Source organism: Nanorana parkeri, unplaced genomic scaffold (assembly GCF_000935625.1).
Source record: "Nanorana parkeri isolate BGI_ZX_2015 unplaced genomic scaffold, ASM93562v1 scaffold2080, whole genome shotgun sequence".
NCBI lineage: Eukaryota > Metazoa > Chordata > Amphibia > Anura > Dicroglossidae > Nanorana > Nanorana parkeri.
The window spans coordinates 166,196-193,025 of NW_017308348.1; the positions used below are offsets into that span (position 1 = coordinate 166,196).

At 41.0% G+C, this 26,830-nt stretch overlaps 1 protein-coding gene and 1 long non-coding RNA gene across 2 annotated transcripts in view; one reads left to right on the forward strand and one right to left on the reverse strand.

Annotated features, from left to right (window-relative positions):
* The window catches only part of LOC108800612, a 5,718-nt gene extending 2,815 nt beyond the window's left edge, over positions 1–2,903 (forward strand). The window contains exons 2-3 of the long non-coding RNA XR_001942111.1: positions 737–741; positions 2,890–2,903. This is a non-coding gene — a long non-coding RNA (uncharacterized LOC108800612). The remainder of the gene's footprint in view (positions 1–736; positions 742–2,889) is intronic.
* SORT1 (sortilin 1) overlaps positions 1–26,830 on the reverse strand; it is a 46,919-nt gene that overhangs the window by 2,017 nt on the left and 18,072 nt on the right. The window contains exons 5-19 of the mRNA XM_018572590.1: positions 25,426–25,590; positions 22,401–22,474; positions 22,266–22,318; positions 22,055–22,191; positions 21,290–21,437; positions 19,675–19,830; positions 19,473–19,579; positions 13,940–14,042; positions 13,694–13,862; positions 12,032–12,222; positions 10,154–10,343; positions 9,942–10,058; positions 8,398–8,503; positions 7,333–7,439; positions 1,468–1,588 (exon numbers count right to left, since the gene is read on the reverse strand). Coding sequence (XP_018428092.1) covers positions 1,468–1,588; positions 7,333–7,439; positions 8,398–8,503; positions 9,942–10,058; positions 10,154–10,343; positions 12,032–12,222; positions 13,694–13,862; positions 13,940–14,042; positions 19,473–19,579; positions 19,675–19,830; positions 21,290–21,437; positions 22,055–22,191; positions 22,266–22,318; positions 22,401–22,474; positions 25,426–25,590 — 1,944 coding nt within the window. The remainder of the gene's footprint in view (positions 1–1,467; positions 1,589–7,332; positions 7,440–8,397; positions 8,504–9,941; positions 10,059–10,153; positions 10,344–12,031; positions 12,223–13,693; positions 13,863–13,939; positions 14,043–19,472; positions 19,580–19,674; positions 19,831–21,289; positions 21,438–22,054; positions 22,192–22,265; positions 22,319–22,400; positions 22,475–25,425; positions 25,591–26,830) is intronic.

Sequence of the window (26,830 nt, forward strand, 5' to 3'; positions counted from 1 at the left end):
GGGGGCAGTCACTGTTCTCTCTAGCCTCAGATACCAGCCGACACCGTATATTACAAGCAGCACTCAGTACTTACCTGGTATGTAGTTAATGCCACAATCAATCACAATAGCACCAGGCTTGATCCATTCGCCTTTAACCATCTCCGCTTTACCAGCACCAACAACTAGTATGTCAGCTCTGCTCACCTGTAAGAGACAAAGTATATAAAAACTGATCAAAAGGAATGGCAAGACGAGAAATGGTATAGAAGCAAAACATTTAAAGCCCAGCTACAGAAATATTATTTTGTGGGGGGGGGGGGGGGGTTAGCTAGCAAGTTTAGCACCCTACCTCCTTTCACAGCCTGTCAAAAAAGGCCTGCTTGCATACATTAGCTCAAGGTGAAATTTAGCTTGTGACTTATAACTTACTGAAGGGCTCAGAATGGAAAATGATTTTAGGAAACTATAATTCCCCATATCACAGTGTAATGGTATGTCTCCACTGCCAAAAATCTCCACTTCCCAGCAGTTTTTTTATTTTTGTAACTTTACATCCGCTTTAAATTCTTCCTTTAAAACAGCAGTGCACTTCTTATGCCTAAGCACTTCTGTACATTCAGCATTATATTTGACCTAATGTATTCCTGCCTCTGACTTCAAGTCTTCACTTCAAAAATTTAGAGTAATATTTGGTGAGGTCACTACTATGCTCCTCACTGTTCTTGCTAAAGAGAAAGTTTCAAGGGTCTCTCAGTTTTTGTTTTATTCATTCTGTGGATCTGTGCTTTCTGCACCTCTCCTGCTCCATCTTAAATATTACCTCAATCATCAAATAACCAGTTATGGTTTTGAAAGTGGTTTGCTGAAAATGGCTATTTAGATATTTATGTGTGTACTTATATATTTATTTTACGGGTCAAAGATATCAGGGGGAAAATGCCATCTCTATTGTGTCTAGTAAAAAGTATTTTATTAATTCTTTTTTTCTTTATTAAATTCTTGCATTCAAAAGAAAAGTCAATGTTTCAAGGGTTCAAAAGGGACCCCTTCTTTAGGGCTATGAAACAAATGCAATAAAAAGTGCCTTATAAATTCCTATGCATCATCTCTTTCTTGATAACTCAGAGCCACGTTTATGGATGTTTTTTTTTTTTTATTCCTATTTGGAGAACTGCCAATTCAATAGTGTTCCATCTGACAAGACACTTATGTGGGGATTCTCACATGGAGATCAAGAGCTCTAGACCACAGATGAGATTTTCATGACTGTGTCCGGACAGGAAGTAAAAGAGAAATTGCAGAAAGCTCTAACATTTCCTGTTTTTTTTCCATATGAAATACAAGGATTTGACTGGCTTTGGGCTTTGATAGGTAAATCTTATGTCATATTTGTTTGCTTGACTTCTACAAAAATGAACTGAATATAAACAAAATAGTTTAATAGTAAAGTAAACGTAGTTTCCAATCCATAGCATGTTAAGCTACCTCATCAGAGTCATCATGGAAACCACTGCTTCTGTGAGCTGCACCAATGTTTGAATCCAAATGCTCATCTCCTAGAGTATCTGCATTCTCCCTCAAGACGGAGTACCTGTGTACAAGGAATCTGTGGGAAAAGGAACATTTAATTAGGAAAAATTTACAAATCAATTAGAAATCTCTAAAAATACCAGCACACTTCAAGTTCCTTTGCATGACAGCACAAGCTTGAGTGTTATGCTCATGGTGCTATCCAAAGTATTTACTGGTGTGTGTGTGATGCCTTTAAACATTTGCTAAATTTAACAATGACAATAATATGGCATTTAAAACAGCAAATTCTAAGTTAAAGCCTAACAGTAAGTGCTACAAGGCGAGTGCTTTTACACTGGTAGAGGTATATACTGTAGCTGTAAATATATGTAGTCTTTAATCAATTGAGCAGGTCGAGCTTAGCTGAAACTTACTCACACAAGTTAAACTGAATCTCTAGACAAACCATTGTTTTCCGTTTTGGGTAGGGAAGGGTTAGACCCCATGTCAAGTTTTTATTGCTGTGTCCCCTCTGACAAGATTCACCCATCGTTTTGTTTTGGTGACCACTGTCACCAAGAAAAAAAATGAGGGGAAATCCAGTTTGCCTCAGTTGTAGGTTGTCCCCAATACAAGAGGTGATTCATGTAAATCAGACAAAGGAAGCCAGAAGGTGGGAAGCTAGTATTATACTCTATCTTTAAATATTTTATTCTGCTCTGCAAATATTTTGGCATGTAGAATTTGTTTTTTTTTTTAAGGTCCAGCTTTTACCCAGAGTCTAGAATACCTTCTTTAAGGTATCTTTAAGGTATCTGGCCCCATCCACATGTCCACAGACAGTTATTGGGCACTCAATGCTTTCACTGGTGGAAAGGTGGAGCTTAGTTCAGTGGTCAGGAAAACAGGATTCTTGTACCTTGTTATAACCTGGTATAACCCCTCTCACACCAATCATGTTTTAGTTTTGTAGAAGGCAATACAGGAGGAGTAGATCATAAACAAAATAACTAGATTTTACGGCATTAAGAGACAAGGGATCAGCTGTACATGAGAGAAAAGTGGGTCATACAAAAGGAGTGGCTAAGGCACAGAGAGATCTAAGCAATGTGGAATTTATACCAGGCATAGCCTAGAGCTCAAACCTAAAACAGAAGGCTAGATGAAGAATGGCCTATAAAAAAAAAAAAAGGAAGAGCCATGACTGAGGAGAGTACCCAAATACAGAAACCTGGAGCTTAAGACCAAGTCAGCAAACATCTCAAAGTGCAAAAATGTACACAAGAACTATGGGCCTCAAACAAACAAGGAAGGGCCAATTAAGAGTCCACCAAAAAAAAAAAAGATAGGTGGAACAGTACAACACCTGAAAGCTGGGAGAAATAGACCAAGTAGCAATGTGGTCAATAGAAGAAATTAGAAAATATGTCCAACAGCAAAGTCACTTATGCCTAGCATGCTTAACCCTTGGCTTAAGTAAAAAAAAAAAAAGTTGGGAGAGATGGGATGTCTAGATGAAGGTCAAGTAAAGATCCGCTAAAGCTCAATAGGATAATTCTAACTGGTGTAAAAAAGGGATTAGGCAGGAATAACAGTGTGATTTCAGACTCTTTTAGGATATACCTGTAAGAATTGACAGCCTCTGCTGAGAAAGGAAGGTGTGGAAGAAACGAAGTAATAATCCTCAAAAGAATTAGTTAAAATAGTAGAAGAAACAACCTCTACACAGCAGTTCCCACAAGGAACTTTCCAGATTACCCTATACCCATGGGAAACCATATAAGATGACCCTTGGACTCCAGAGTACTCAAGTTGAGAGCTAGTAAGAAAAGTAAAAGTATGCTTCTTTGGGACATACATAAGACCCCTCACTGACTAGGAATATATAGTCAATCAAGGGAAGAGAAATAACACCTGTAAACTATGAAAATAGTGTGGACATTAACATCATACAGAAGGGAGACCACAGGAAGCCATATGGGGACTTAAACTCAAAAGATAGTTTCAATAAGGGAGTCCTTAAGAGAGTAACATCTGCAACCAGGCAAGTCCAACGATATTGCAACTATTTGGACCCATAAAAAGATCAATGTGAAGACTAGTCCAAAATCCAGACTCACCAACTTGAGCAGAGAGACTATATACTGTACATAGGGAGAAAAACTGTAAGAGGAGCAAGTCCAGGTAGAGTGGGCTTCTTATGAGGTTTGCCGAGGACAGGATCCTCATCCCGCACGAAGTATGAATATGAAGGAACTGACTTACTTGAGGGAAGGTCTGCAAAGTGGACAGAGGAAACTAGGGTGGACAAAACAGTCAGTGCCATACAAGAGTCCAGAGCTACTTGAGGACTTCAAATAGTCTGTTCCACATTCAAGAAGGAAATAACCAGAAGTGCCATCGACCTTGTTGATTGAGAGGTTTCTCAGAAGAGAGACAGAGCAGAGGTTAATTAAGCCCTGCAAGAAGTACCATCGTATAGAACAATAAACTACTTTTATTAAAGCTCAAGCACATTCACTGCACATTGTCTCGGAAAAAGCCTGATGGCCCTCCTGGAGATGTGGGCACTACATTTCTTTATTATGACGGAAAAGGCTTGTTGCACTCCTTACCGGAAAGTCCTGTAATCAGGGAAGGGTGCTCGGAATGACTGCGGATGGCGCCGCCTATTGCACACAATATGAGAAATGTCACCAGCACACGAGTTCCTTCAAGGATAATCAATCGTGGGTTTATTGAAAACTCATGTCAGAAACACAAGCGGGGACGCACAGGGTCCCTTCATCAGGCATAGCAATTGCCACATGAAAGAGGCAATCTTACAGGCGGCTCGTAAGGCCCCTTCCCTTTCTTTTCAGGGCTTTGAATACCAGATCTTTGCAGATTTAGCCCCTACGACAATCGCAAAAAGAAGGGAAATGAAGCCATCCCTGTCTATTCTTCAGGATCATCAGATATCCTACCGCTGGGGATTCCCACTCTGCCTTATTTTCAATTACAACGGCCGCTACCATCAGGGATCCTCCTTCGCTGAGCTCTGCCATATCTTGTCAGATCTTCAATTACTACCACGCAAAGCCTCACCACCGACTTCACCCTCCCAACCTCTAAATTGTCATCAGAGACCTATTCTCTACTAGATAACTACATCCCTCTACCCGGAATTACACCTTTTTCTTTCCAGCCCACAATACCTTTTCTAGAAAATCGACCATATCTTCACTACTCAGACCTTCTTACCTTTCATTTCATCTTCCTCCATCCACCCTATCTCTTGGTCCGACAACTCTGAGGTTTCATTATCTCTAACTTCCCTATTACCAATCCCAACCGACCTTTCCTGGCCCCTCAATGATTGCTTACTTTCAGATGAATGTCACCAAAACTCTTAATGCTGCCATCTTTGACTATCTTGCACTCAACCAAACTTCCGAGTTCTATCCCGTTATGTTATGGGAAGCACAAAGCCATTCTCTGGGGAGAATGTATTAAATTAGCATCTTCTCGCAAAAAAGAGAGGCTATTGAAATTCAAATCCTTAGAACTTAAATTCATTGAATCTCTTCTCTCTTTCAGAATCACCGTCTTGTCTGAGTAATCCTGAACGAGATGACAACCTACTTTTCACTCGCATAGCAGATAAACAGCTACGACGAACTCAACATCGCTTGCTCGCCCACCACCTTCGTACTATTGATCCTTGTCGCAAGCCATTCCGACTTCAAAAGCAGCATACGGTAACAGCCAATGCTTCCCTCATGGTGCAAGAATTTCAACAACGTTTATCTCAGCTTTATTTCCCTACTCCTAATGTCTCCTCTCTCAGGCAGACCACCTATTTTCCACAATTGACCTCCCTTTAGTTCCAAATGACTTGCGTGACCTACTTGACTACATTACCGCTGATGAAGTCAAAATGCCTATTAGAGCTTTAAAATCCCATATAAAACACGCTGGCCCTGATGGCTTCTCTACCTTATATTATATATAATTTGCTGATCTCTTAGCACCAATGCTTTCCACCTCCTTTAAAAGGAGAACTATGAGGTGAGTGATTTCTACTCATCCTCATAGTTAGAGCCAACCTGTGACAAAGAAGCTGTCACAGGTTGGCTCTATTGATCGGGAAGTGAGCAGAAACATGCACCGATCTACTCATTGCAGTGAGTGGTGAAAGTCAGTCACCGCTCACCACAGGGATTCCCCCTGCCCGATCCTCCAGCATTGATTTCCACCCATCGTCTATCGATCGGGAAGTAAGCAGAAACATGCACTGATCTGCTCTGTCAGTCACAGGTTCCCGCAGGCATTCTCCCCCCCCCTCTGATCCTCCAGCGCTGAGTGGAAGAACGAGCGGGGTGTAGGGGGCAGGCACAGCTGGCTCTGCCTCTAGATTGGCAAAATCAGCTGTCACTCACGCAGCTGGGTGGATCTCGATAGTAATGTCAGGATCCGTCTTGGCTGCAGCGCTCAGTGTATTGCGGACAATAGCCCACGATTGTCAGGAACGCAGGCTGTTCCGGACTCTGAGGCCAGCGCGGGGACGGCCCCGTCATTGGCGTCCAGTTGCTAGGCGACGGGCGGCCGTTCCGCAGCGCTCCTCCTCTCCTTCTCACAGGCAGTGTGACGCGACGGACGAGGCCCGGCAGCATCCCGTTGCTAGGAGACGCTCGGGTCGGGTCTCGTCTCCGGCTCCGCCCCCAACAATTGCCTCTGCCTACTTAAACTGAGGCTGAACACTTGCTCGACGTTCTAGCAAAATAGTACGTCGAGCAAGCTATTAGGAACCCCATCGTGAGCAGAGACCCTGTGACCAGCTTCTGGAGCTACAGTTCATCGATCCCGCCTGCAGATACCCCCAGCACCAAGGAACATACACTTCCCCTGACTGGACTCTCACCAAACAGCAAGTATATCACTGCCATTCTATATACAGGGGAAGTGTTGGTACTGCCACCTTGTGGGGAAGTCTCATATTACATCCTCTCTGCTCTTCTGCTATCTACTCCATTATTGCTGCTTATCCATAGTTGTTGTCACCTGCATGTACTCATATTGGGCTTAGTGACGTTAACTGGCTCTCTCCTCAAACACTGTTGCACCATATACCCTGGACGGTAATTCCTCAAACCATATGAGATAGATTAGTTTGGTCCTTAGTGAAGCAACTAAGGCATCGAACTACAAATCACAACACGGCCCCAATGCTATATAATTGGGAGCGTGACTATACAACACGATTACAACTCAATGCTCCCAGGATAAATGGTGTATGATGTGTAAGGGGTTCCGACTGCACTCACTGACTTAAAGTGTTACCGCGAACCTCCCTCCTGAACCATTTCCACTTACCTCCGCAGCTGAGATCCAACAGCTTCTTGACTGAGCTCTTTAGTTTCTGTTCGTAAATGACTGACACACCGTTTACATTTTTGCTGTGTGATTCTTCCACGTCAGTAACATACTTTTACTAAATGTACCCACACATATTATATATTCTTTTTTAGAGGATAGGGCTATATAAATTATATCAAACATGTGTACCTAACGCCTCACTTAGTTCGAATAAAATAGAAAATAAAAAAGAGGTTATTATTAGGCTGCTCTTAACTTAGAAACAGCTAATATTAACCTTAGAGACTGCTCCTGACAACATATCAGAATCAGATCTCACTAAAGGTTTCTGATTGTGCCCATCATAAACATCGGGCCAGTCTATGGAGCTGTCAAAACGAATAGCAGAGAGGTGACTCACTCTGCTACCTCTCTGCTATCTTTAGCTGTCAAAAACCAACACTCACCATCCCACGATTGTGTATTCTTCAATCTACTTACCTACCACCACAAACATATTTCTTCATTATTAAGATGGCTGCAGCAATAGCAACCAGCAGAACCACAACTACAGACAAAATAACAGGAATAGAGCTTGCTGTGTTGTCCTGGATAAAACAGAGAAAAATATTTTGCATAATAAGCAAAAAACAAACAATATTTTTTAGCAACAATAATTCGGACCTTTTATGAACAGAAAAAAAAAAAAAAGAAATTACATACATACATACATACATACATACATATACACATACATATACATATACATATATACACACACACACACACACACACACTATAGCACTTTTGGCTAAAAGTTGACTAAAGGAGCACAACTTTCTTGTGATAGCACAAATATATTTTATCCCATCATGGTAAAGGAATTAAGTGATATATTTAGGAGTATATATACCTAAAACAAATCTGAGTATAGCAGAACTGGGACAACCATGAATTACATATTTTTAAACATACAAACTCCATGGCTCTCATCCTGACCCAAGCTTCACTACTGAGTAAGTCACTCATCTGGGATAAGAATAAAAGCTTAGGAAGTCTAAAATCCCACCCTGCATGCTTATTGCAAGTCAGTGACTTACTAGCTAGTGAAGCAAGAATTAGAATGACAGGCCTGTTCCTTAAAAACAAATTAACTATGGTAGGTCCCATATTTCTCTTTTGACAGTAAAACGAAAAATACAAAAAGAAAAACCAGATTTGATGGCCAGGAATTAATTACAAAGCAAACTTTCTCTTTTTGCTATTCATACAGAGTATAAAGTACACAGGTGGTACCCTACCAGTGATACATGTAACAATTCTCTGCATACCAGATTACCATGAAAGTGTCATTGCTGTTAAGTTGATGTTAATGGTTTGAAGGACCTCTTCAAATGTAATGACCAAGTAATCAATGGCTCTTATGAAATATGTAACTTTTTTTTGTTACTGTATTATTTTTTATGTTACCTGCATGTATTTGATGGCATGTCAAGTACATGCAGGTAACTGGCATGTAGAATTCAGTACTAGAATTCAGTAATGGCATGTATTTTTATTAGTTACCTGCATTTTTGATGGCATGTCAAGTGGACATTTCTTCTTCATGTCCATTTCTTGCCGAGTGGGGTTCACGCCACCAGTGCACTTGTCTCCAGGGATCTTACGGTACCTAATAAAAGTCAGAATCCGCTTGGTAAAATTAGGTAAAAAAGCAAAAGAAAAAGTGTTCCACAGAATCAACAGAGGGTTGAGTAAGACTTGTAAGACTTGTAACACACCAGAAGACAAGGGCACAAACCTAACCTGAGCCAACGGTCATTTAAATTATTTTGTACTGTATGATTTAAAAGAAAAAAACAAACAGATTTGCCTGGTCTTTGTACATCCAGCTCTCTCATTAGAACCTCAGTCCTAATGATCATCCTGTATGGTACATTAAGACCTGAGCAGCCCTGACCTGGGAACCAGAAGAAAAAAAAAAGTTATGCCGGACCTTTGATTATATGGAGTCATTTTCCACAAGAAACAAATATTTTCACAGTGCATAGGCTGTGAAGTTGTATGATACAAGATCAAAATGGTGGTATCATTTATTGCTTCAAAAAGAGGGAAGTAGTTATTCACAACAATAACCTACACTGATAAAGTGATTACCATATGATTAAACCTATCCTCTTTCTGGTTACCTAAAGAATTGCCATGCATATACCCCTTTCTCTCTTTCCTTCTCTTTTTTTCCTTGGATTATGTATTCCGAACCCAGTGCGAGGACTTCGAGGGACCACTAACCACCTACAACCTATAATGTTGAGATGTCCTACTGTTTGAGATAGGGTTTAATGTCCCAATCTTTTGTCCCTCCTTTAAAAATGGATTATTGTGCAGGTGAATTTGCTTTCCATCTTGCTTGAAAGATAAATAAAATTATGTAAAAAAAAGAAGGGGAAGAGGAGAAGAAAACTGGGAGCCTTGGAACTACTAATCTAACAGCTAAAAGGGGTTAGCTGCCAGCATAATTTGTCAGGGATTCCTCTTTTCCCCCCCTGGCTCTCAAAATACCTCAACAATGCCTGCATCCAATCAGATTGTTCTGGTACTTTGAGGGCCAGCAGGACCAACCAGCAAGATACTGAAACTTGGCTCATTGGGAGATTCCTCTATCCACACAGTTTAGCCTAGATGGGAGGAATCTGTTGCACTTTTTCCATCTGCCCATAGGTTCATTGCCTAGCCTTAGTTTATGCTGAGCATGTTTATATTACAGTCACCCGACTTGCTTTGTCATTCCTGCTTGTCCCCGTAAAGGGGAACCAGCATCTCTCTCAACCAGCCATTGGTGGCCTACCCAGATCATCATTCACATACGTAATTTAATAGCAGTATCTCTCTGATTTGCTACATTTGAACTGGTAACATCTTATTTGAGTCATGTCCTGATTGTCATTTTTGTGGAAACCAAAAATGAAGCCAAGGCAAAGTGTTGCAAGATGATTCTATGTTAGTGTGAAGGAAAAGAAAGGAGTGGTAAACATGTTTGGCTTCCATTTTTTTTCTCAGTACACAGAAGCTGAATAGAAAAAAATTAAATAAATCAGTGTTATTCTTACCCACTTGTCTGCAGTTTTTCCTCTTCCCCATATATACACAGTTCTATGTCATGGCCCTTAAATTCCAGCTGCTCCTCACACGTTGACTCATTTTCCTTACGGAAATATCCAAAGTCACTGCAAGCAAATTACATTGTGTCACAATGTCCTATATTTAATACATGGGATTGATCTAAAACAAGATGGTAGTAGATATGCATGTGCAACATTACCACATGTAGTCATCCAGTGTACAAGTACAGGACTCAGGTTGACTGCTCACTAGGTAATCCCGTCCATTCCGGCAAACCGAAGATTTCCGTAGGCGGAGGTAATGTTCTTTGTAGCCCAAAACACAACCATCTGAGGGGGCTTCAGAGTCAGTGGAATGTGCTAACCAATTGATGTAATCTTTATCTTCACCTGTTTATATTCGAAAAGTACAATAAAGACATATATGTAACAGATATTAAAAAAGTAAAAGATTCTAAAACATATTATACAAAAATGGACAAAGAAATTCAGAAAAACACTAACAGCAGCACACAGTAACCAAGAGAGTATACTGTATATCTATTCTTGGTGCTGTGTATTGGGCCACAGTATTTCCAAAGAGGAAACACACAAAGTGAAGACATCACAGTTTAACTCCAGGCCTGGACACATCTCACTGGGAGCTAGCTTTATAAATCTAGGCACCAGAACTATGCAGTGCGCATGACTATATAGGGGACTGAATGATACACAGTTAAGCAACAGTTAAAGCAGAACGCCGGGCAGAGAGTTTTGCGTCATATCTGTAAAAGGGAAAAAAGTTACCTTAGCTAATGTTTATGCCAGGCCCGGATCACTTCTGTGACTTGTAAAATTTATACTTCCATTTATGCTGGATAGTACAGTCTGGCTATACTTATGGCCAGCTGCAGTGCTCAGAGGGAAGCAGCAGTTTATCTGCCCACTCTCCCCTTTCTGCTTTGTGTTCTGTGAACCATTCACAAAATACAAGGTTTTCTGTGAATGGACAAGGGGCGAGGAGGAGCAATAGCATGAATGGAAGTATGAATTTGACTCTTTAGAGCACTGAACCAAATGTGACCTAAATCTCATCAATGGTAACCTTATTTATTTTTTACACACAAGGAGCAGACAAGGGCATCATAAAGGCTTAGCCCGTCTGCTCACCCTCCCCAGCCCTGCCTTATGGACTGGCTCCAGGACACCCACTAGAAGACTGACAAAAAGCAGCACAGGGCAGTCAAGAGCTCTCATGTTAACATCAAGAAGGAGGCTCTCGCAACATCAAGAAGCTCGTCACACCAAAGCTTGTGTAACATCCGAGAAGAGTTCCCCTTGAACATCAAGAAAGAATCTTTGCAAGCCTTACTTGCAGAAGAGCATATTTGGTCTGCCAAGGAGAAAACCAATCCGGATAGCTGCTGCTAGGCATCGCAAATAAAATTATATTAATATAGATGATATATGCGGAAACTCTTGGTCTGTCCCTCCTACTTTGCCTGTATAAGTTCATTGACAAGGCAAGAATTTCAGTGTCTGCCCCACCCATTCATTCACTTATGCATGACTTGACTGACTTAAATGACAGGTCACAATCTGACACTTTATTATTCAAATGGGGTATAATATTTCCTCGACATTTTTGGTTTTGGTAACGGTTCCCCAAGGCTTAATGTGGTGTGGCGATTGATATGAATAGTAAACATCCATGTCAGTCACTTTATGTCCCAAAGCAGAGCATAACACCTACTCATTGCTGACAGTCAACAAAATTGTATTGGAAAGCAGAGCTTCTTTTAGAACTACCCAAAATATTGACTGCTCTTCATTGATAGCTGGCCTTTTGTTTTAGGAGTACCAACCGAGGGTAACGCAGAAAGAAAAAATCTGTAGCACTATGCAAAAAAACTATATAAAAAACACACATTTCTTCAAATGTAAACACATTTGAAAAAGTAACTGTTCATGCAAGTAGAAAAATAATCCTTTTCAGTTAACAGAAAAGAAAATCTGGACCAAGGGTAAATTTTGGTGCTGGATAATACATTTCAGAAACAACTATAAGAACACTGTAGTAAACATACTTAGATACTCACAATTCTTATTTAAAAGTGAAGCAAAGTCAATAGTGTAGGACTTCCAAACTCTGTGAATCAATCCTGGCTCATACCCCCACACAGTGACATTCAGGGAGCGAGCCCCTGGCTCGGAGGCCAAACCAGTGAATATTACAGGTTGAGTGGTGAAATTGTATGAAAACCAACACTGCCCTTCATCAATTGAGAACCTGTAAGAGGAAATGCACACAGATGCATGACAAGATACACAGACATTTTTTAAAAATCCTGCTATACTGATTTTAAAAAAAAATGTTGCACGTGGATGCTTTCAACCATGCAATGTAGTAACACAGAAGCGGCATATTCTTTATTATATAACACTACAGTCACCTGTAAATGTTTCTCAGGCAACCGGCGGTAGATGTGAAATTACCATTAAAGAGGTCAATACAAATCGCAACGAACAACAGCAGTATGGAAAAGGTAAATAGTCTTTATTTAAAAACTTGTTTGCCTAAAATAAAATATACCTATTCATTGAAGAGGAAAAAAGGAGGAATCACATACCTTACATCTACTCTAATCTCTGCCTGTGTAACTCTCCTTTAAAAGAGTGGTAATCAAATGTAGCTCCCAAAGCTATGGGTTAAATGTATCAAACAAATTAGCAACAAAATAATCTCAGTTTGCAAAGTCTATACAAAAGATTTATTTTTATTTTTTTAGATCTATAACCCCCACACCTGCAATTCTGTGCAGCCCTTTCGGACATTTTTGTACAGGTCTACCAGAAATTAGACAGATTTTCAAACAGTCGCATATATGAAGTAATTGGGGTTTTATTCTGTTGCAGTGCTATTTTAAAGCAGCTGGAGAGAGGCATTTAAGAAACAGACTGTAATGCAGGTAGTACTGTTTTTTTTTTAACCACATCACAAAGAGCTTGGGTGAAGAGAAACTGATTGAAATGGCACCAGTTGACGAGGAAGCATGGAGACGGCTTTCTGGCCAATCTTCCTGATTGACCAGCTTTTGGACCAATCAGGAAGCTGGACAGCATGTAATGAATTGCCACCGGGCTTCCTAATACTGGAAGTTCCAGTATCGGCATAGGCATCGGGAGGATACTCGGTATCGGTGCAATATATATTAGAGATGCACAGATACTTTTCGAGTACCAGTGCAGATACTTGGCATTTTAATGAGAACTATCAGGGTTGCAGCGGTTGCAGTTGGGACCTGGCTCTGGCCCTCCACCACTGTCCTGAAATCATTAGTCTGTATTGTTTTAGAAAAACTGTCACATGACAACAAAAATGTATCAGGACTCGTACTTGTAAGTACTCAGCAAATACCAGTTCTCGTAAAACTGGTGTCTGTGCATCCCTTTATTTATATGTATAAAAACAAAATCGTACATTAAAACAGAGATGTACAAATCCCAGGGGCTCCATGTGCTCCTTACAAATGACAGCTGCCTCTTAACTTTTTAATTAGTGTAGTCTTGGAGCTCAAAAGTATCGGTACATGTACTCGTACCGAGTACTGTACTTGGTATCTGTGCAACCCTAATATATACATATACACACACACATACATACATACATACATCACAATGAAATGAGAGACGATAGGATGCAGTTGCTCACTTGGAAAAATGAAGTTAATTTTACTGACAGTACTTCCACAAGCCCTTACTTAATGGTGTTGATGGAGATTTCACTTTGCTCTACTGCCACAATAAGCCCTCCAGAGTCCAAAATTGCATAATGGTGTGGGCCATCCAGTATACGGTTCCACAAGTAACCACCATTATCAGAGAGGTACACACTGGGGCTAGCGACTGACACTGCATCCCCCACACTGCCTGCAAAAAAATAATAAACATGGATACAAGGAACAATATAAAAACAAACAGCAGACAAAATAAGCCTCCATACTTACCGTGTGCAATGATTATTCCCACAGCATTGGGCTCAGACATTGGTGGGAGAGGGACTGCAAGTTTCTGTGATATACTATACTGGCCATGAATATGCAGACTACACTGTATACACATAGTAAAAGAGAGAGACAATTACATAAGAACTGCACCAAAATTGTATTGTTTACACACATATTAAAGAAAAACAAATAATGCAATTATAGGGGTCTATACCTAAAATTAACCAAAAGGTGCAACAGAAGGGATAACAAAGTCAGACTTACTCCGTAAAGCGATCTTATCCTTAAAGTGTAACACTGGCTACAGACATTCAAATACTTACAAGCAGTAAGGCCTTGTTCACACCAAGCGCGTTCCAGGAGCAGAGCAGTTACAGACCGGATCAAAACTGCGTCCAATGTATTCCAATAGTATTTTGGGCTCTAGTTCACACCGCAGCGTTCAGTTCCAGAGCATGTAAAAAAAAAAACTGGAGCAAGCCCTACTTTTCCTGCTCTGGAATGCATGCAAACGCCCTGGAACGCACTGAAAGACCATTTAAAAAACTTGTTTTTAAAAGCAGCCCGGAGCGCATCAAAAACGCGGCATAACCCACTGCACTGCGTGTGCAGAAACTCATGCAGATCTGGTCTGCATTTGGTGTGAACAAGCCCTGAAACGAGCTTTAATACGGTCACTGAGCTCTATGGTTATGTGGTCAGTGACAGAAATTCTCAAAATTCACAGCATAATCACTGAAGTGATTTTCAGCATCTCAGCGCAATCTCCTAGCAGGGACTCAGAAACCTTCTAATGTAATAACAGGTAAGTTGCTCCAAAAGGGAGAGCAGGGTGAGCCGAGCTGCCAAGCGAATGATTTGGACAACCTCAGTGCTTCTGCTGTGAACAGGGCAGTCTTAATATTAAGTGGACCCTGGGCAAGAGTTTGCTGATGGGCCTCCACAACCCGCCCACCTCCATTACCTGCCCCCCACTTCCTGACCCAGACCCCCCTACATCACCCTCCCCCGAAACTAAAAAATAAAAAACAATACATGCATGTGTGTATAGCAGGGATCCCAACCTGACAGAAGCAATTTCAGGGAGGTGCCCTCTGCCCCCTCCCCAAACCGCAAGGAAAGGGGGGGAGGAGAGAGCACCCCCATGAAATTATGGCAGATAGCAGAGGAAGCAGTAGCTTCTATGCTATCTGCAGGTTTTTTTTGTTGTTTTTTTTTTTTTTTAGTATTCTGACAGCTGCTGCCTTTAGAATTAAAAAACAAAAAAACAAAAAAAAAACAACAGCATAGGAATGAATAGTTTGATTCCTATTGGCTATTTCAATTTTCAATATCCAATAGCAAGCTGGCTATTGCACCCACCATCTACTGCTGTCAATCACTAGAAGGACCAGATTGAGAACGTCGGGTCCCCCTCTGCTGATTGACAGCAGCAGTGGGCGGGTGCAATAGCTAGTTTTCTATTGGCTAATGCAAAGGGAAATAGCCAATAGGAATCTAGCTATGCATTCCTATGCTGTTTTTTTGTCTGACTGACGGCGGCTTTGATGTCAGAAAAAAAACAAAAAACCAGAGCAGGGAAAGGTTTACTCTGCTCGATTGAGCAGGCTAAACCTTTTCGGGAGAAAGTGCTCCTCTCCCATGGGGCCGGGAGCCGCTATCTAATAGCGGGAGACTCCCGGAGCGTCCGGTAGAGTTAGGATGTCTGGTATAGACTCCGGACTCTGCACCGCAATAAACTCAGGACTCTGCAATGTAGTCTACAATACAGATTTTTGACCCATAAGTCTATATTATATGTAGAATGCATATGTTGAAAATGCAATGCACCAAGCAGCAAGTGTTCGGGTCCATGCAATATAAATGCAATATGGATTTTACTAGTTTAACCACATACTGGTACATTTATTCGGAACTATTTTTTAAATCATACAATACGATTTAAATAAAAAATCTTATTGTATGCTTTATAAAGGTAGCACAGAACAAATGTAGCACCTCATGGTTACATCAGTAAAATCAGTAGTGCATTTACATTGCATGCCCCCGAACACTTGCTGCATGGTGCGTTGCATTTTTAACAAATGCCTCTGTGTATATTATATGTAGAATGCATATGTTGCAAATGCAGTACACCCTGCAGCAAATGTGCGGGGTCACGTAATGTAAAAGTAATAATGATTTTACTAATATAACCATGTATTTGGTACCAGGGGCATAACTAGAAATCACAGGGCCACATAGCAAACTTTTGTTTGGGGGCCTGTGATTTCTAGTTACACCCCTTGCAGAGCCCACCTGAGACCCCACACAGCCCACCTGAGAATGACCCTGCAGAGCCCACCATAGACTCTTTAATGCACTCTGCAGGGTCTCAGGTGGGCTGGTCACACCCCTGCACACCTCTTACCTGTCAGCCCCAGTCCGCCGTCAGCTTCCTCCAGCGCTGGGCCCCGCCTCCTCCCCCTCCATGTTCACCGGTGGGCCCCGTCTCCTCCTCTACCGGGCCCTGCCTGCTCCTCCACTGCAGCTGCTGGCTGTTACTAACTCAGCAGCGGCTGTGAGGAGGAACGCGCCACTGCACAGATCACTGACAGGTTGTCAGTGAACTGAACAGCGGCGCATTCCTCCTCACAGACACCAGTGACAGCCAGCAGCGTTCGATGCCATAATGACCCAGGCAGCCGGCACGGCATCAGGGGGACCCATTTGTTCCTCGCCCTGGCTGGGCCCCGGGCCCCATAGCTGCCGATAGTTCCACCACTGATTGGTACATTTGTTCTATACTACTTGATAAATCATACAATACGATTTTTATTTAAATCTAATTGTATGATTTATCAGGTAGTACAGAACATGTATAAATTAGTAAAATCTGTATTGCAATTACACAGCATATTACTAAACACATGGACTGAATATACATTTCAGCACATGTTTAGTGATATGCATGTAAATACAACACAGTCCAGAATCTTCCTCCCCAGTCCAGCTTCCAGACCCCAGCCTGTGTGCTAAAGACAGATAAGTGAAAATAAAGATTTTTAAAAAATTATGGTAACTGTTTTTTTTTCAGATTTACCTGTGCTGTCTGGCTTAACCCTCCCCCCTCCTTCTCCTCCGTGCCTGCCGGATCTCTGTGACAGGCATTGGGGGAGGAGATCACAGCAGGAGACACACACGGACGGTCACTTCACAGGCTGGCTGCTACTGAGAATGGATGTCCATTCTGTCTCCCCACCGGCTCACACACACAGCTCGTTTTCCGTTTGCTGCTGGGGGTGAAAGGGACAGCTGCTGTGGGCCCCTGTACGTTATGTGGCCCAGGCAAGTGCCCCTTTTGCCCTGCGGTAAAGATGGCCCTGGCTGTGAACTTTAAGAATTTTCAACACAGTGCCTGTAGTTAAAGAGTTTAATGAGGACTTTTTGTTTTAAGGGCATTTTCTGCTTTTTAGGAACATGTCCATAGACTGGGCACAGGTTTATAATGCTAATTTTTACAGTGAATTATAGCCAAAAATATGAATTTTATACTTCCCACACCGCGTGCAGGTATCTATACAGGAGAATCAAATATGTGGCCACACCAAACAATGCTTATGAACTATAGCTTATTAGCTATTCCAAAAACACCGCAACCATAAGCACCCCCACCAACACCCGCAAGTAACATATAAAAGCCTAACTAATACAAATAACAAGGTACACACCGGAGACAACAGGGCAAACCCTGGGGAGCAGGACAACAATAGGGAAGCCACTGATCAGTAGACCTCAGGGGCAAGGTTCAGGAATCAGATCAGAGTCCGGGCTCAAGACAGGAACAGGCTACAGGATATGGCAACAATACTGAGGCACAGGCCTCACTGAAAGGGGAGGCTAAATACCCTCCCAGATCAGCACCAGGTGGCGACTAACTGCTCATTGCTGGGACACCAGCAGGTGAGCACCGAAACTGCAGGACCTGGTTCCAGCGTCACAGTGCCACCCGGAGGGTGTTCTGGTCCACAACAGATCGACACAAAAGTATCAATCTACTATGTCACCCTACAACACTCAGTGGTTCCTTTCACTGACCCCCATGTCACTACAGAACTCAGTAGTAATGTAGAGGATGGCATGAGGAACCACTAAGCAGGGGATATAGAAGATCAAAATTCCCAAATTGTCGGCCTCTGCAGACACTTCAGGGGGATTGCGGGTAAAGATAAGTATTGTTTCTTCTTTGCGGGTAAACTTTTTATTCTGGCATTTATTCTTGTAAGAGTCAATTTCAAGAAAACTTGATTAGAGACCTGCTTGAACTTTCCTGAAATCATCAATTCCCTGGAAATTGTACTTCCATCATGCTTTCAGTACTGACTTTGTGTATCATTCTTTCCACCCAGTGTCTTATACAATTTTGGAGTCAGAGGATCAGCAGATTAGCATTTTCAGGTTGGGGTCAGCAATGGTAGCCTGCATATTTCACTTACAAACAGTACAACTTTAGAATTCTTTACTGAAAAACACAGATTTCTAAATGTCCCCTTCATTCTGCTACACAACTGGTAATATTTAATTTCAGGTACAATAATTTAAAGTGCAATAGTTTATAAATAAAGTAAAGCCACCTTCAAATCATTAATCCCCATGTTATAACAAATCTTCTATTCTAGGGCAACATCATCATAGAACTGACTTTGTAAATGTATTAAGTAGATCTTTTATTATGCTGCATGTTAAATTATCTACTTTGTTCCCAGAAAAGCACATAAATCTAACATTCCATAATTTCTGAGACTAATGCTGGCCATACACTGGTAGATTTAATTAGGAAATCTTGCCAGAACATTTGACAATGCCATCACAGACTTGCAGAATGTATTTCAAAATTTGGGCTGGTTTTAACATTTTACATTTTGGAAATGAAACTGTTAAAAATGTGTTCCTCCAAGAAATATTTTCCATCCTGCTCCTTTGATTTTTTTTCTCATCACTGTGGTCAAAATCACCGATTTGACCCCATTAACTATTTGAAAATCGAACGAACGTTCGAAAGAAAATTTTAATTCTAGAATTCAAATTCTAGTGGTGGATGTCCAGTTTAAATTTTCCGTTTGAGAGTATCAGTATTTAGAAAGCATTCAAAGCTCAGTCTGAATACTGATTTTGCTTAACAAATATGCCTCCCAAGCGGTTAAGCACTACCTGGCTGCTTAAAGGGTTCGGTAACAAAGAACACTGAATAGTACCCACTAGCACATACTAACAAGCTCATATGGCTCTGAAAAGAGTTGTGGCTTTGTATAGTGGCAGCTTGCAAAGAGTTAAGACATATGCGGTTATAACACTTGCATTTCAGCACCACCCATTTTGTCCAAAAGGAGATATGAGGAAATGATGAGGAAAATATGAATCTTACCAATTTCAAATCATTGCCTGAAGGCTGGATACTGTTGCCCCTGACTCATTCTACTTTATAGGATGCATGTGTATTGAAGGAAGGTCACTACCAAGAGATATTTCATCAGTATTAAAGACAGCAGCTCACCTTCTCCTTGTCTTTTGCGGTTGAGTCACAATTAGAATTTTCTGGTTTCTTGATGCGGTTCCATTCCCCTCCTTGATCAAAGCTAATGACAGAATAGACAGAATTATCTGGAAGAAAAAAAGGTATGCCCAGAATAAAGTGTAAGGACTAACTATGTGTAACAAAATCTGGTCATTGCAATGTGTAAGCAGTGCCTGCTAACCTTCACTGAGAACACTAGTAATGAATACTCCACGGAGGGATGTCACATTAGTGAAATCAGTTTCTCCTCCTGTTTTGGTATAAAGATGTCTCTCCAAGGATTTGGAATACACAATGCCCCGATCGTCAGATGTGTAAATGGTTCCGCAGCCTGTGTCTGGGAAAGAATATCAAAATAAATCACAGATCTCCGTTTTTACATCCTGTTTTCTAGAATTCCTTGGACTATTAAACATGAAATACAAGCTGACCTAAGTAAAAGTAATACTGAGTTTGTCAGAACCGAATATACAGTATTTAAAGCTTAAATTTATGTAGATATTTAAGACAAAAATCTATTCAGCTCTGATTAGTAATACATTGTTAAAAAGAGACCCTGTCACCAGTTTACACTTCCAAATCTGAATCCTTGCTGCAGTAAAGCACCATTCCTACTTACTGGGGGGCCATCTTATCACAGATTCTGGCTCTGACAGTTAAACTAGCTTGAGCAGTGCTGTGCTTGTGTGGGATTTGTACCAAATGTAACTGGAGTGACAGTACTGGGTGCTGGGGCCACTGGTACTAAATCCAATTCAGTGGTACCCAGTAGACATCAAATAGAATATTCATGTTAAGTCTTGCAATGGACATAGAAAACTTAAAATAACTGCCTACTGAATTCAGTAGCTATACTTGGTTCATAATAGAAGGATATATATTCCTTGAGGGACACAGCTTTATTTATTATATATTCACAAGCAGTACCAATGAGGCACAGGCAAAAAAAACACCAATATTAAACCCGGTGATGCCCATCCCAACAAAAGGTAAAATCATACCACTGCCTGCAGAATCTTGTAGTCAAATCTGACATATGCCAAAATTTATGATCAGGTCGCCACCTTATAGGCCTAACACGCCAAGGCTTGGTGTCAGAAAGTCTAAGATACACTAACTGCTGTGGTTAGATGAGCAGTGATTGGAAAGAGCAGTTTCTTATGCATTGGGGCATAAGGCTGGGAAGTTACTGGACGTATTTGGAAATAGCAGGATTTAGCCAATAGGTGTTGCTGTCCTTTAGCTAGTTTTTTTTTTTTTGCACATAGTTTCATCTGCCTTCAGGTGGCAATATAAATCCACAAGTGTATTGAATCAAGCATTGTCCCTCTCAATTAACAAAAACATTTTTTTAATGCAATTATTTCAAGTATCTGAATTTGACTCGGTATCTGTCTCCTGCAATTATATGTGCAAGGAGCCAATCAGTTGTGCTGCAGTGCTCATGTACATGCTGATAAGAGGAGAGTGACAGGCAGATGAGCTTATCAGTGCCACTTCCTTATTTAATGCCAAGTCAAAAGACCCGTTATAATACTCAACTGCAGCAAAGCAAAATATATTATTTTGTCCTGCCAGAAAGGGCTGTGCAGTGTGGCAGGTCTGAATATCTCAGGACTGTATGGAAAGGAAAATAAATCCTTTGGCAAGTAAAATATTACCCTTATAAAGTATGTATTTTAATTCTATATATTAGAGGTTTGCCTGACAAACCCAATTTTAACCTAGATAAAAAATCTCACTACATAATATTTATATATACAAGTTTGTTAAATATCATAGTCCAATGTACACACCTCCTTCATCATCCACGTGAATAAGGATCAGGTCATCATTGGCTGCCAAAACAGAGTAAAATTGCTCATGTGTAACAGATGGGAGTTGAGCCACATTCCATGTGTCGCCATGATCCTGAGATACGTGGATCTTCCTCTTCATTCTGTCCTGCAGCAGTTAAATGCAAACCTTGGCATCAGTATTCTCATCCTATTTTTAAAACATTGATTAATTTCACCCCCACCCCCTTCAGATTTTTTTTTTTTTTGCCTTTAATTTTTTTTTTAAAGTAACATGAAAACAAACAAACACAACAGGGTGTAGAATAAAGCAGTATAAATCAAGGAAACAACTTCCATGTGGATAGAAAACGTTTTATACAGCATCATGTAATTTAAGCAATGACATCTCACACGCATACATGGACTAGTCATCAAGTAACAACCTAGAATACTTAGTAATATGAACCAGCAGTCTCTGGGATTCACTGTCAAACAGTACTGCAACTTCAATACCACTTCCGATTTAACAATATTTTGGTGTATCCGGCTTTCCAAGCCAATTTAGGCCTATGCCACTCTAGCAATTCAACTCATCTTGCCTTCACCTCTAACAATTCCCTTGCTGCACAATCCAGCGAGGTGTCACTCTGACATTGCTGCCTCACTAGCATTCAAGAGTCTATTGTTTAGGTAGTCAGGTGAATACTGGCAACTCTGTTGCTGGTATGCAAGTTTGCTAGTATGACAAGGCTTTATTCATATGAAACACAAGTCTGCTCTTACCTCCTCCATAACGGATGCCAAAAGAAAACGACCCCATAATCCAAACGAGTGGATATTCTCTTTTAGCACATTGAATGTTTGACCAAAGTCGGATGTTCTCTTCATAGTTAGGGACCAAACTGTTTCATGCCAGTCAGCTTTAAAATAAATTTACATTTTATCCATCTGTTTTTTCTTACCAGTAAACATTTGCATAATCCACCATACTTACAACAAGATTCATTTGCGGTTGTTATGGTGAACAAGATCATGTTTCTGGGCCCCCTAAAAGAATATATAGTAGTCTCATGAGTTATTGAATTACATAAATCCACATACTGCTGATCACTAAATTGCCAATTCTCACCATTTAGCAGAACACACCGATTGATGGATTAGCGTCCAATTTTCTCCAAAATCCTTGGATATCCATAATTCATACTGAAAAGAAGAGTGTAAAAGATGGGAGATAAGAAGTGTAACATCAGAGGCACATAAACAGAGACACATGCTAACTAATATGTAGGGATGCACTGATAACAGTTTTTTGGTATAGAGTACTGATATTTTATTTTTTTCGATACTCAACGATAACTAATTCTGATATCGGAAGTCCCATTAAGGAAGCCAGGCAGCATGTAATGACTCGCCACCTGGCTTCTTGATTAACAGGGAAGCCGTCTCCATGCTTATCGGAGCAATTGGGCGAGTACTCGGCATCGGCACTGATACCGATACTAGTATCGGTAGATCCCTACTATTATGTATTTACAGGGTTTTTATTTCACATGGCAAATACTAAAGAAGAGTACACCATTATAGCAAGGCCAGAATTTGGCCCTCCCTGCTCAGCTGTAGCAAATTTGTAAAGGCCGTATTTCAAAAGGCTGCCTGAAACAATACACAAAAGTAATTATGCACTAAAAAAGGGAAAGATCAGAATCTCTGGTCTTGCTATAAAGGTGCATGTCTACTTTAACATGCAGTAGCCTATTGCAAATAAGAGATTGTCTTTCATTCCTTAAAAGTGTATGCAAAGGCAAAACCTTTTTTTTAGTTTAGAATAGAGCCCGTCTCCACTGAGGTTCGGTTAAATCATCCAAATGGGGACACATGTTCTGATGACAACTGTCTAAGTTTGGTGAGATTTCCTTTAATTTTCTGTTGCATCTCCAAAATAGGAAATTAAAGACATTTCCAAAGCAAGGCATATGCAGCAAAAATAACTCATCAGGGGTTCTCATCTATCCTTCTCATCTAAAAAAAAAAAAAAAAAAAAAGGCTCTGCCCCATTTTTAATCCAAAAAAGAAAAGGCTCTGCTCCACTTTTAATCTCAGCTGGCCAGGCCATTTTTGCAATTATTCACTTATTTTCTGAAAGCACAGGACTAGTAGAATAAAAAAAGGATGGTGCTACTAATCTTGTAGGTCCCCCGGCAGTTGCACGTTTATCAAACCAATAAAAATACCTCAGTAATCTTCAATTAAAATCATTATTAGCATACACAAACATAATTTACAAGATTGCTCCTAAATCTAAAAGGATAAAACTATATTGAGTTAATAAAGATTTGTACATTTTAAATTGCGCCTTTTTGCAAAATGGTAAATAAATGTTGCTACGCAAAAATTGAAATAAGCAACTTAAGCTAAAAATCTGGAGGTTGGCCTCACACTTGTGTTGTGGTAACGTCTGATCTGCAGTTCTGTTTGTGCACTGCATTGGTGTGCATTTGCGATTAAAATGATGCCTGCATCATATTACAGCACACGGCAATGCTTTGCCATACCGTTGAATTGTTATTTATAATTTAAAAAAAAGTGAGGACAGGCACTCAAAAAGACTCTGCCCTGCCTGTTACTGGATCCTTTCACCTGCAGCTCTTTCCTTCCTGCTGGGTGCCAACAGCATGCTCTGCTTTGTGCCCCCCCTGATCCTCCCCGTCTCTGCCCATATAGGTGGGGGAGAGCAGCGAGGAATCAGGGGGACATGCAGGGGAAGAGATCGCCAGTGTCCAGTGGGGAAGTTCGAGCAGCGGACTGGTGTGCAGAGCTGTGGCAGGGGGAGGGCTGATTTTGAATGGATAGCTATCATTAGCGGCTCGTCAGCCACTGATATTAGCCATTCAATTACACCGAAGAGTCATGGCCGATGTAAGGCAAACTGAGCTGACCAGCTGGAAATGTTTTTGTTCCACCCTATGCCTTACGTTGGTGGCAGGGAAAGGGCTAAACTACCAAAAAAAACGATTTTGATTCACAGAAGTGAGTTAGTACACTTCTGTTTTATGTGGCCTTGTAATATTGGGGTCTTAGATTGTATTCCTACCAGCTAAAAAAAAAGTTGCCACAGAATGTGTGTGTTACCCCCAGGTAGTTTGAGTTTTCTGAAGCAAATAGTTTTTAATTAATCTTTTGCAAAGTCTTTTACCTGAAGATCCTTCAAGTAACAGAAATTCCTCTTTCAGACTGAAAACACCAACTTGCTGCCTTGTAATTAGAAGCAGGACCCTAAGGGCCCATTCACACCACCTCCAGACCAGACCACTGTTTCTGGACCTAAAATGCATCCCAATGTTTCCCTATGCTGTTCTTGGCCTCAGTTCACACCATCGCAGTCAGCTCCAGACCAGGAAAATACTGCGCGTCACATTTTGCCTGGTCTGGAATGCACCAGAACGTGAACAAAGGTGTAAAAAATGCATCAAAAAACGCACTGGAACGCAACAGGAATTTTTTTTTTTTGGGCTGGTTTGGATGATCATCACCCCTGGACTTTCTGCTTCTGTGGAGAGAGAGATTTGTGAAGATAGGAACCATGATGGCTGAATTGGACACCAAATTATTTGTAGAACTTGTGGAAGCCTACCCAGAGCTGTATGATCCGAGACATGGGCAATATAAGAAAAATAATAGGAAGATGAACAAGTGGAGAGGCATTGCTGTGCAGGTTGTCCCTGGCTATGATCATTTGAGTGAAAAGACCTGTGGTAAGTTCATGTCTCTTATGTGCAAGCATTGTGCTGCTCTTTTCCTGGCTATCTGTAGGTCTTGCAGAGGTCCCCTAGCAAGACCTAAAATTGAACGAGTCAAAAACGCAGAAAAACACAATGCAGTGCGTTCCAGGAAATGGCGTGAACCTGCTCTTAGCCTGCTGTGTGAGCTCCTTCTGTTGGCCTTTGGGATGACTATTTGAGAGCAGGTGTGGAAAAACTGCAGTGTCCCACAACGGTTCTAAGTTTTGGGAAGAGTATATTTTACGCAATATTTTTTTCCAATACTTCTTTAACCCTTGCAGTGCAGGGGCAGCACCACTGCAAGAGTACTTTTTTTGCCTGGAGATGGGCTTTACGTTACAAGTAAAGAATAAATACAAGTCATGTCCTACTCACATGCATACTAATGAGCAGCAGACACGTAGGATCTTCAGGGTTGTAAGATATAGGCCTCAAAGGGTGAAATGCCAAATCTGTTTGAACAAATGTTTTTGCAAAGTCTGAAGATCGAAATATACGACCTCCTTTGCTCCCTCCAGACACATCACCAACCAGAACAACCTATGTAAATAACAAAAAACAAAAAAAAAGGAAAACAAAAGATTGTTAGCATGGATCCACATGTAAGTCGTAACCGAAATAGGTCTGTGGCTTGAAGAATGCTATTTTTTACCAAAATTACATTACTAATAACTTTTACTTTCTAGATTTGATAGATGATAGATTTGGGCAGGTCAGGTGGTATTTATTTTTACCTGGTGACCCGACCAGTAACATGCTTCCTGCCTTAGGGTGTAGCCACCCTTGGGCAGCAGTACTGTAAACCTATGGGAAAGGTAGTGTAAAGGTGCCCATACACTGCACGATTATCGTACGATAATCGTATGCGATCGGTTTTTCGTACATAATCGAGCAGTGTGAATGGAGAAATGTAGCATTTTGATCGCACCGCACTGGATTGGACCGCAGGCACAATGTGCCTTGCAATCCCGTGCGGCGGATAGCATTGCGGCCGGAAGGCGTGGCTACGGCGCCGTTCACTTTAATGGCCCGCCACGCCCCCTCCTGCCCCAGTAAAAAGTGAGCCGTCTGCAATTCGAGGCAGTGCGTTCTAGGCCAAAATCGGGCCGGAATACACTGCATCTAGTGTGACTGATCCCTTAGATGGACTTGACTAACAAATGAAAGCCAAACTTCAGCTAACATTTTTAAGCAGTTACAGCAATAGCTTTTTTTCCTTCTGGGATAAAGGTTTTACATAAATGAATTGCTAACCATTATAAGTGTTATAAATGGTTTGCCTCAACCCTCTAACTGCCACTTTTGCTGGACAGTTTGGTCGGCTAAAGGAAGTTGAAAAATAATATACTTACTGCCTGCATCACTAAGTGAAAATACAGGGTTAAAAAAAAACAAACAAAAAACAACATTAAAAAGAAAACTAAATGTGACCACTACATTTAATGATTAATATTGCATGTTTGCTTTTGGGTTTAGATACACTTTAAACCAGGAGTCTCAAACTCAATTCACTTGGGGGCCAGTGGACAAATTTCATTCTCCCATGGGGGGCCACTTGCCAAAATTTCAAACTTCAAAACAAAAGCTAACTATATACGGTACCAGTATTAATGTCTGCATGTGTTTATATGTCAGTATCCGTGTTTGTGATGGTTTCTTTGTATGCAATGTCAGTAGATTTTTTTTGTGATAGTGTGTGTGTGTGTGTGTGTGTGTGTGTGTGTGTGTGTGTGTGTGTGTGTGTGTGTGTGGTCGGTTTTTGTGTGTGTGATGTGGGTAT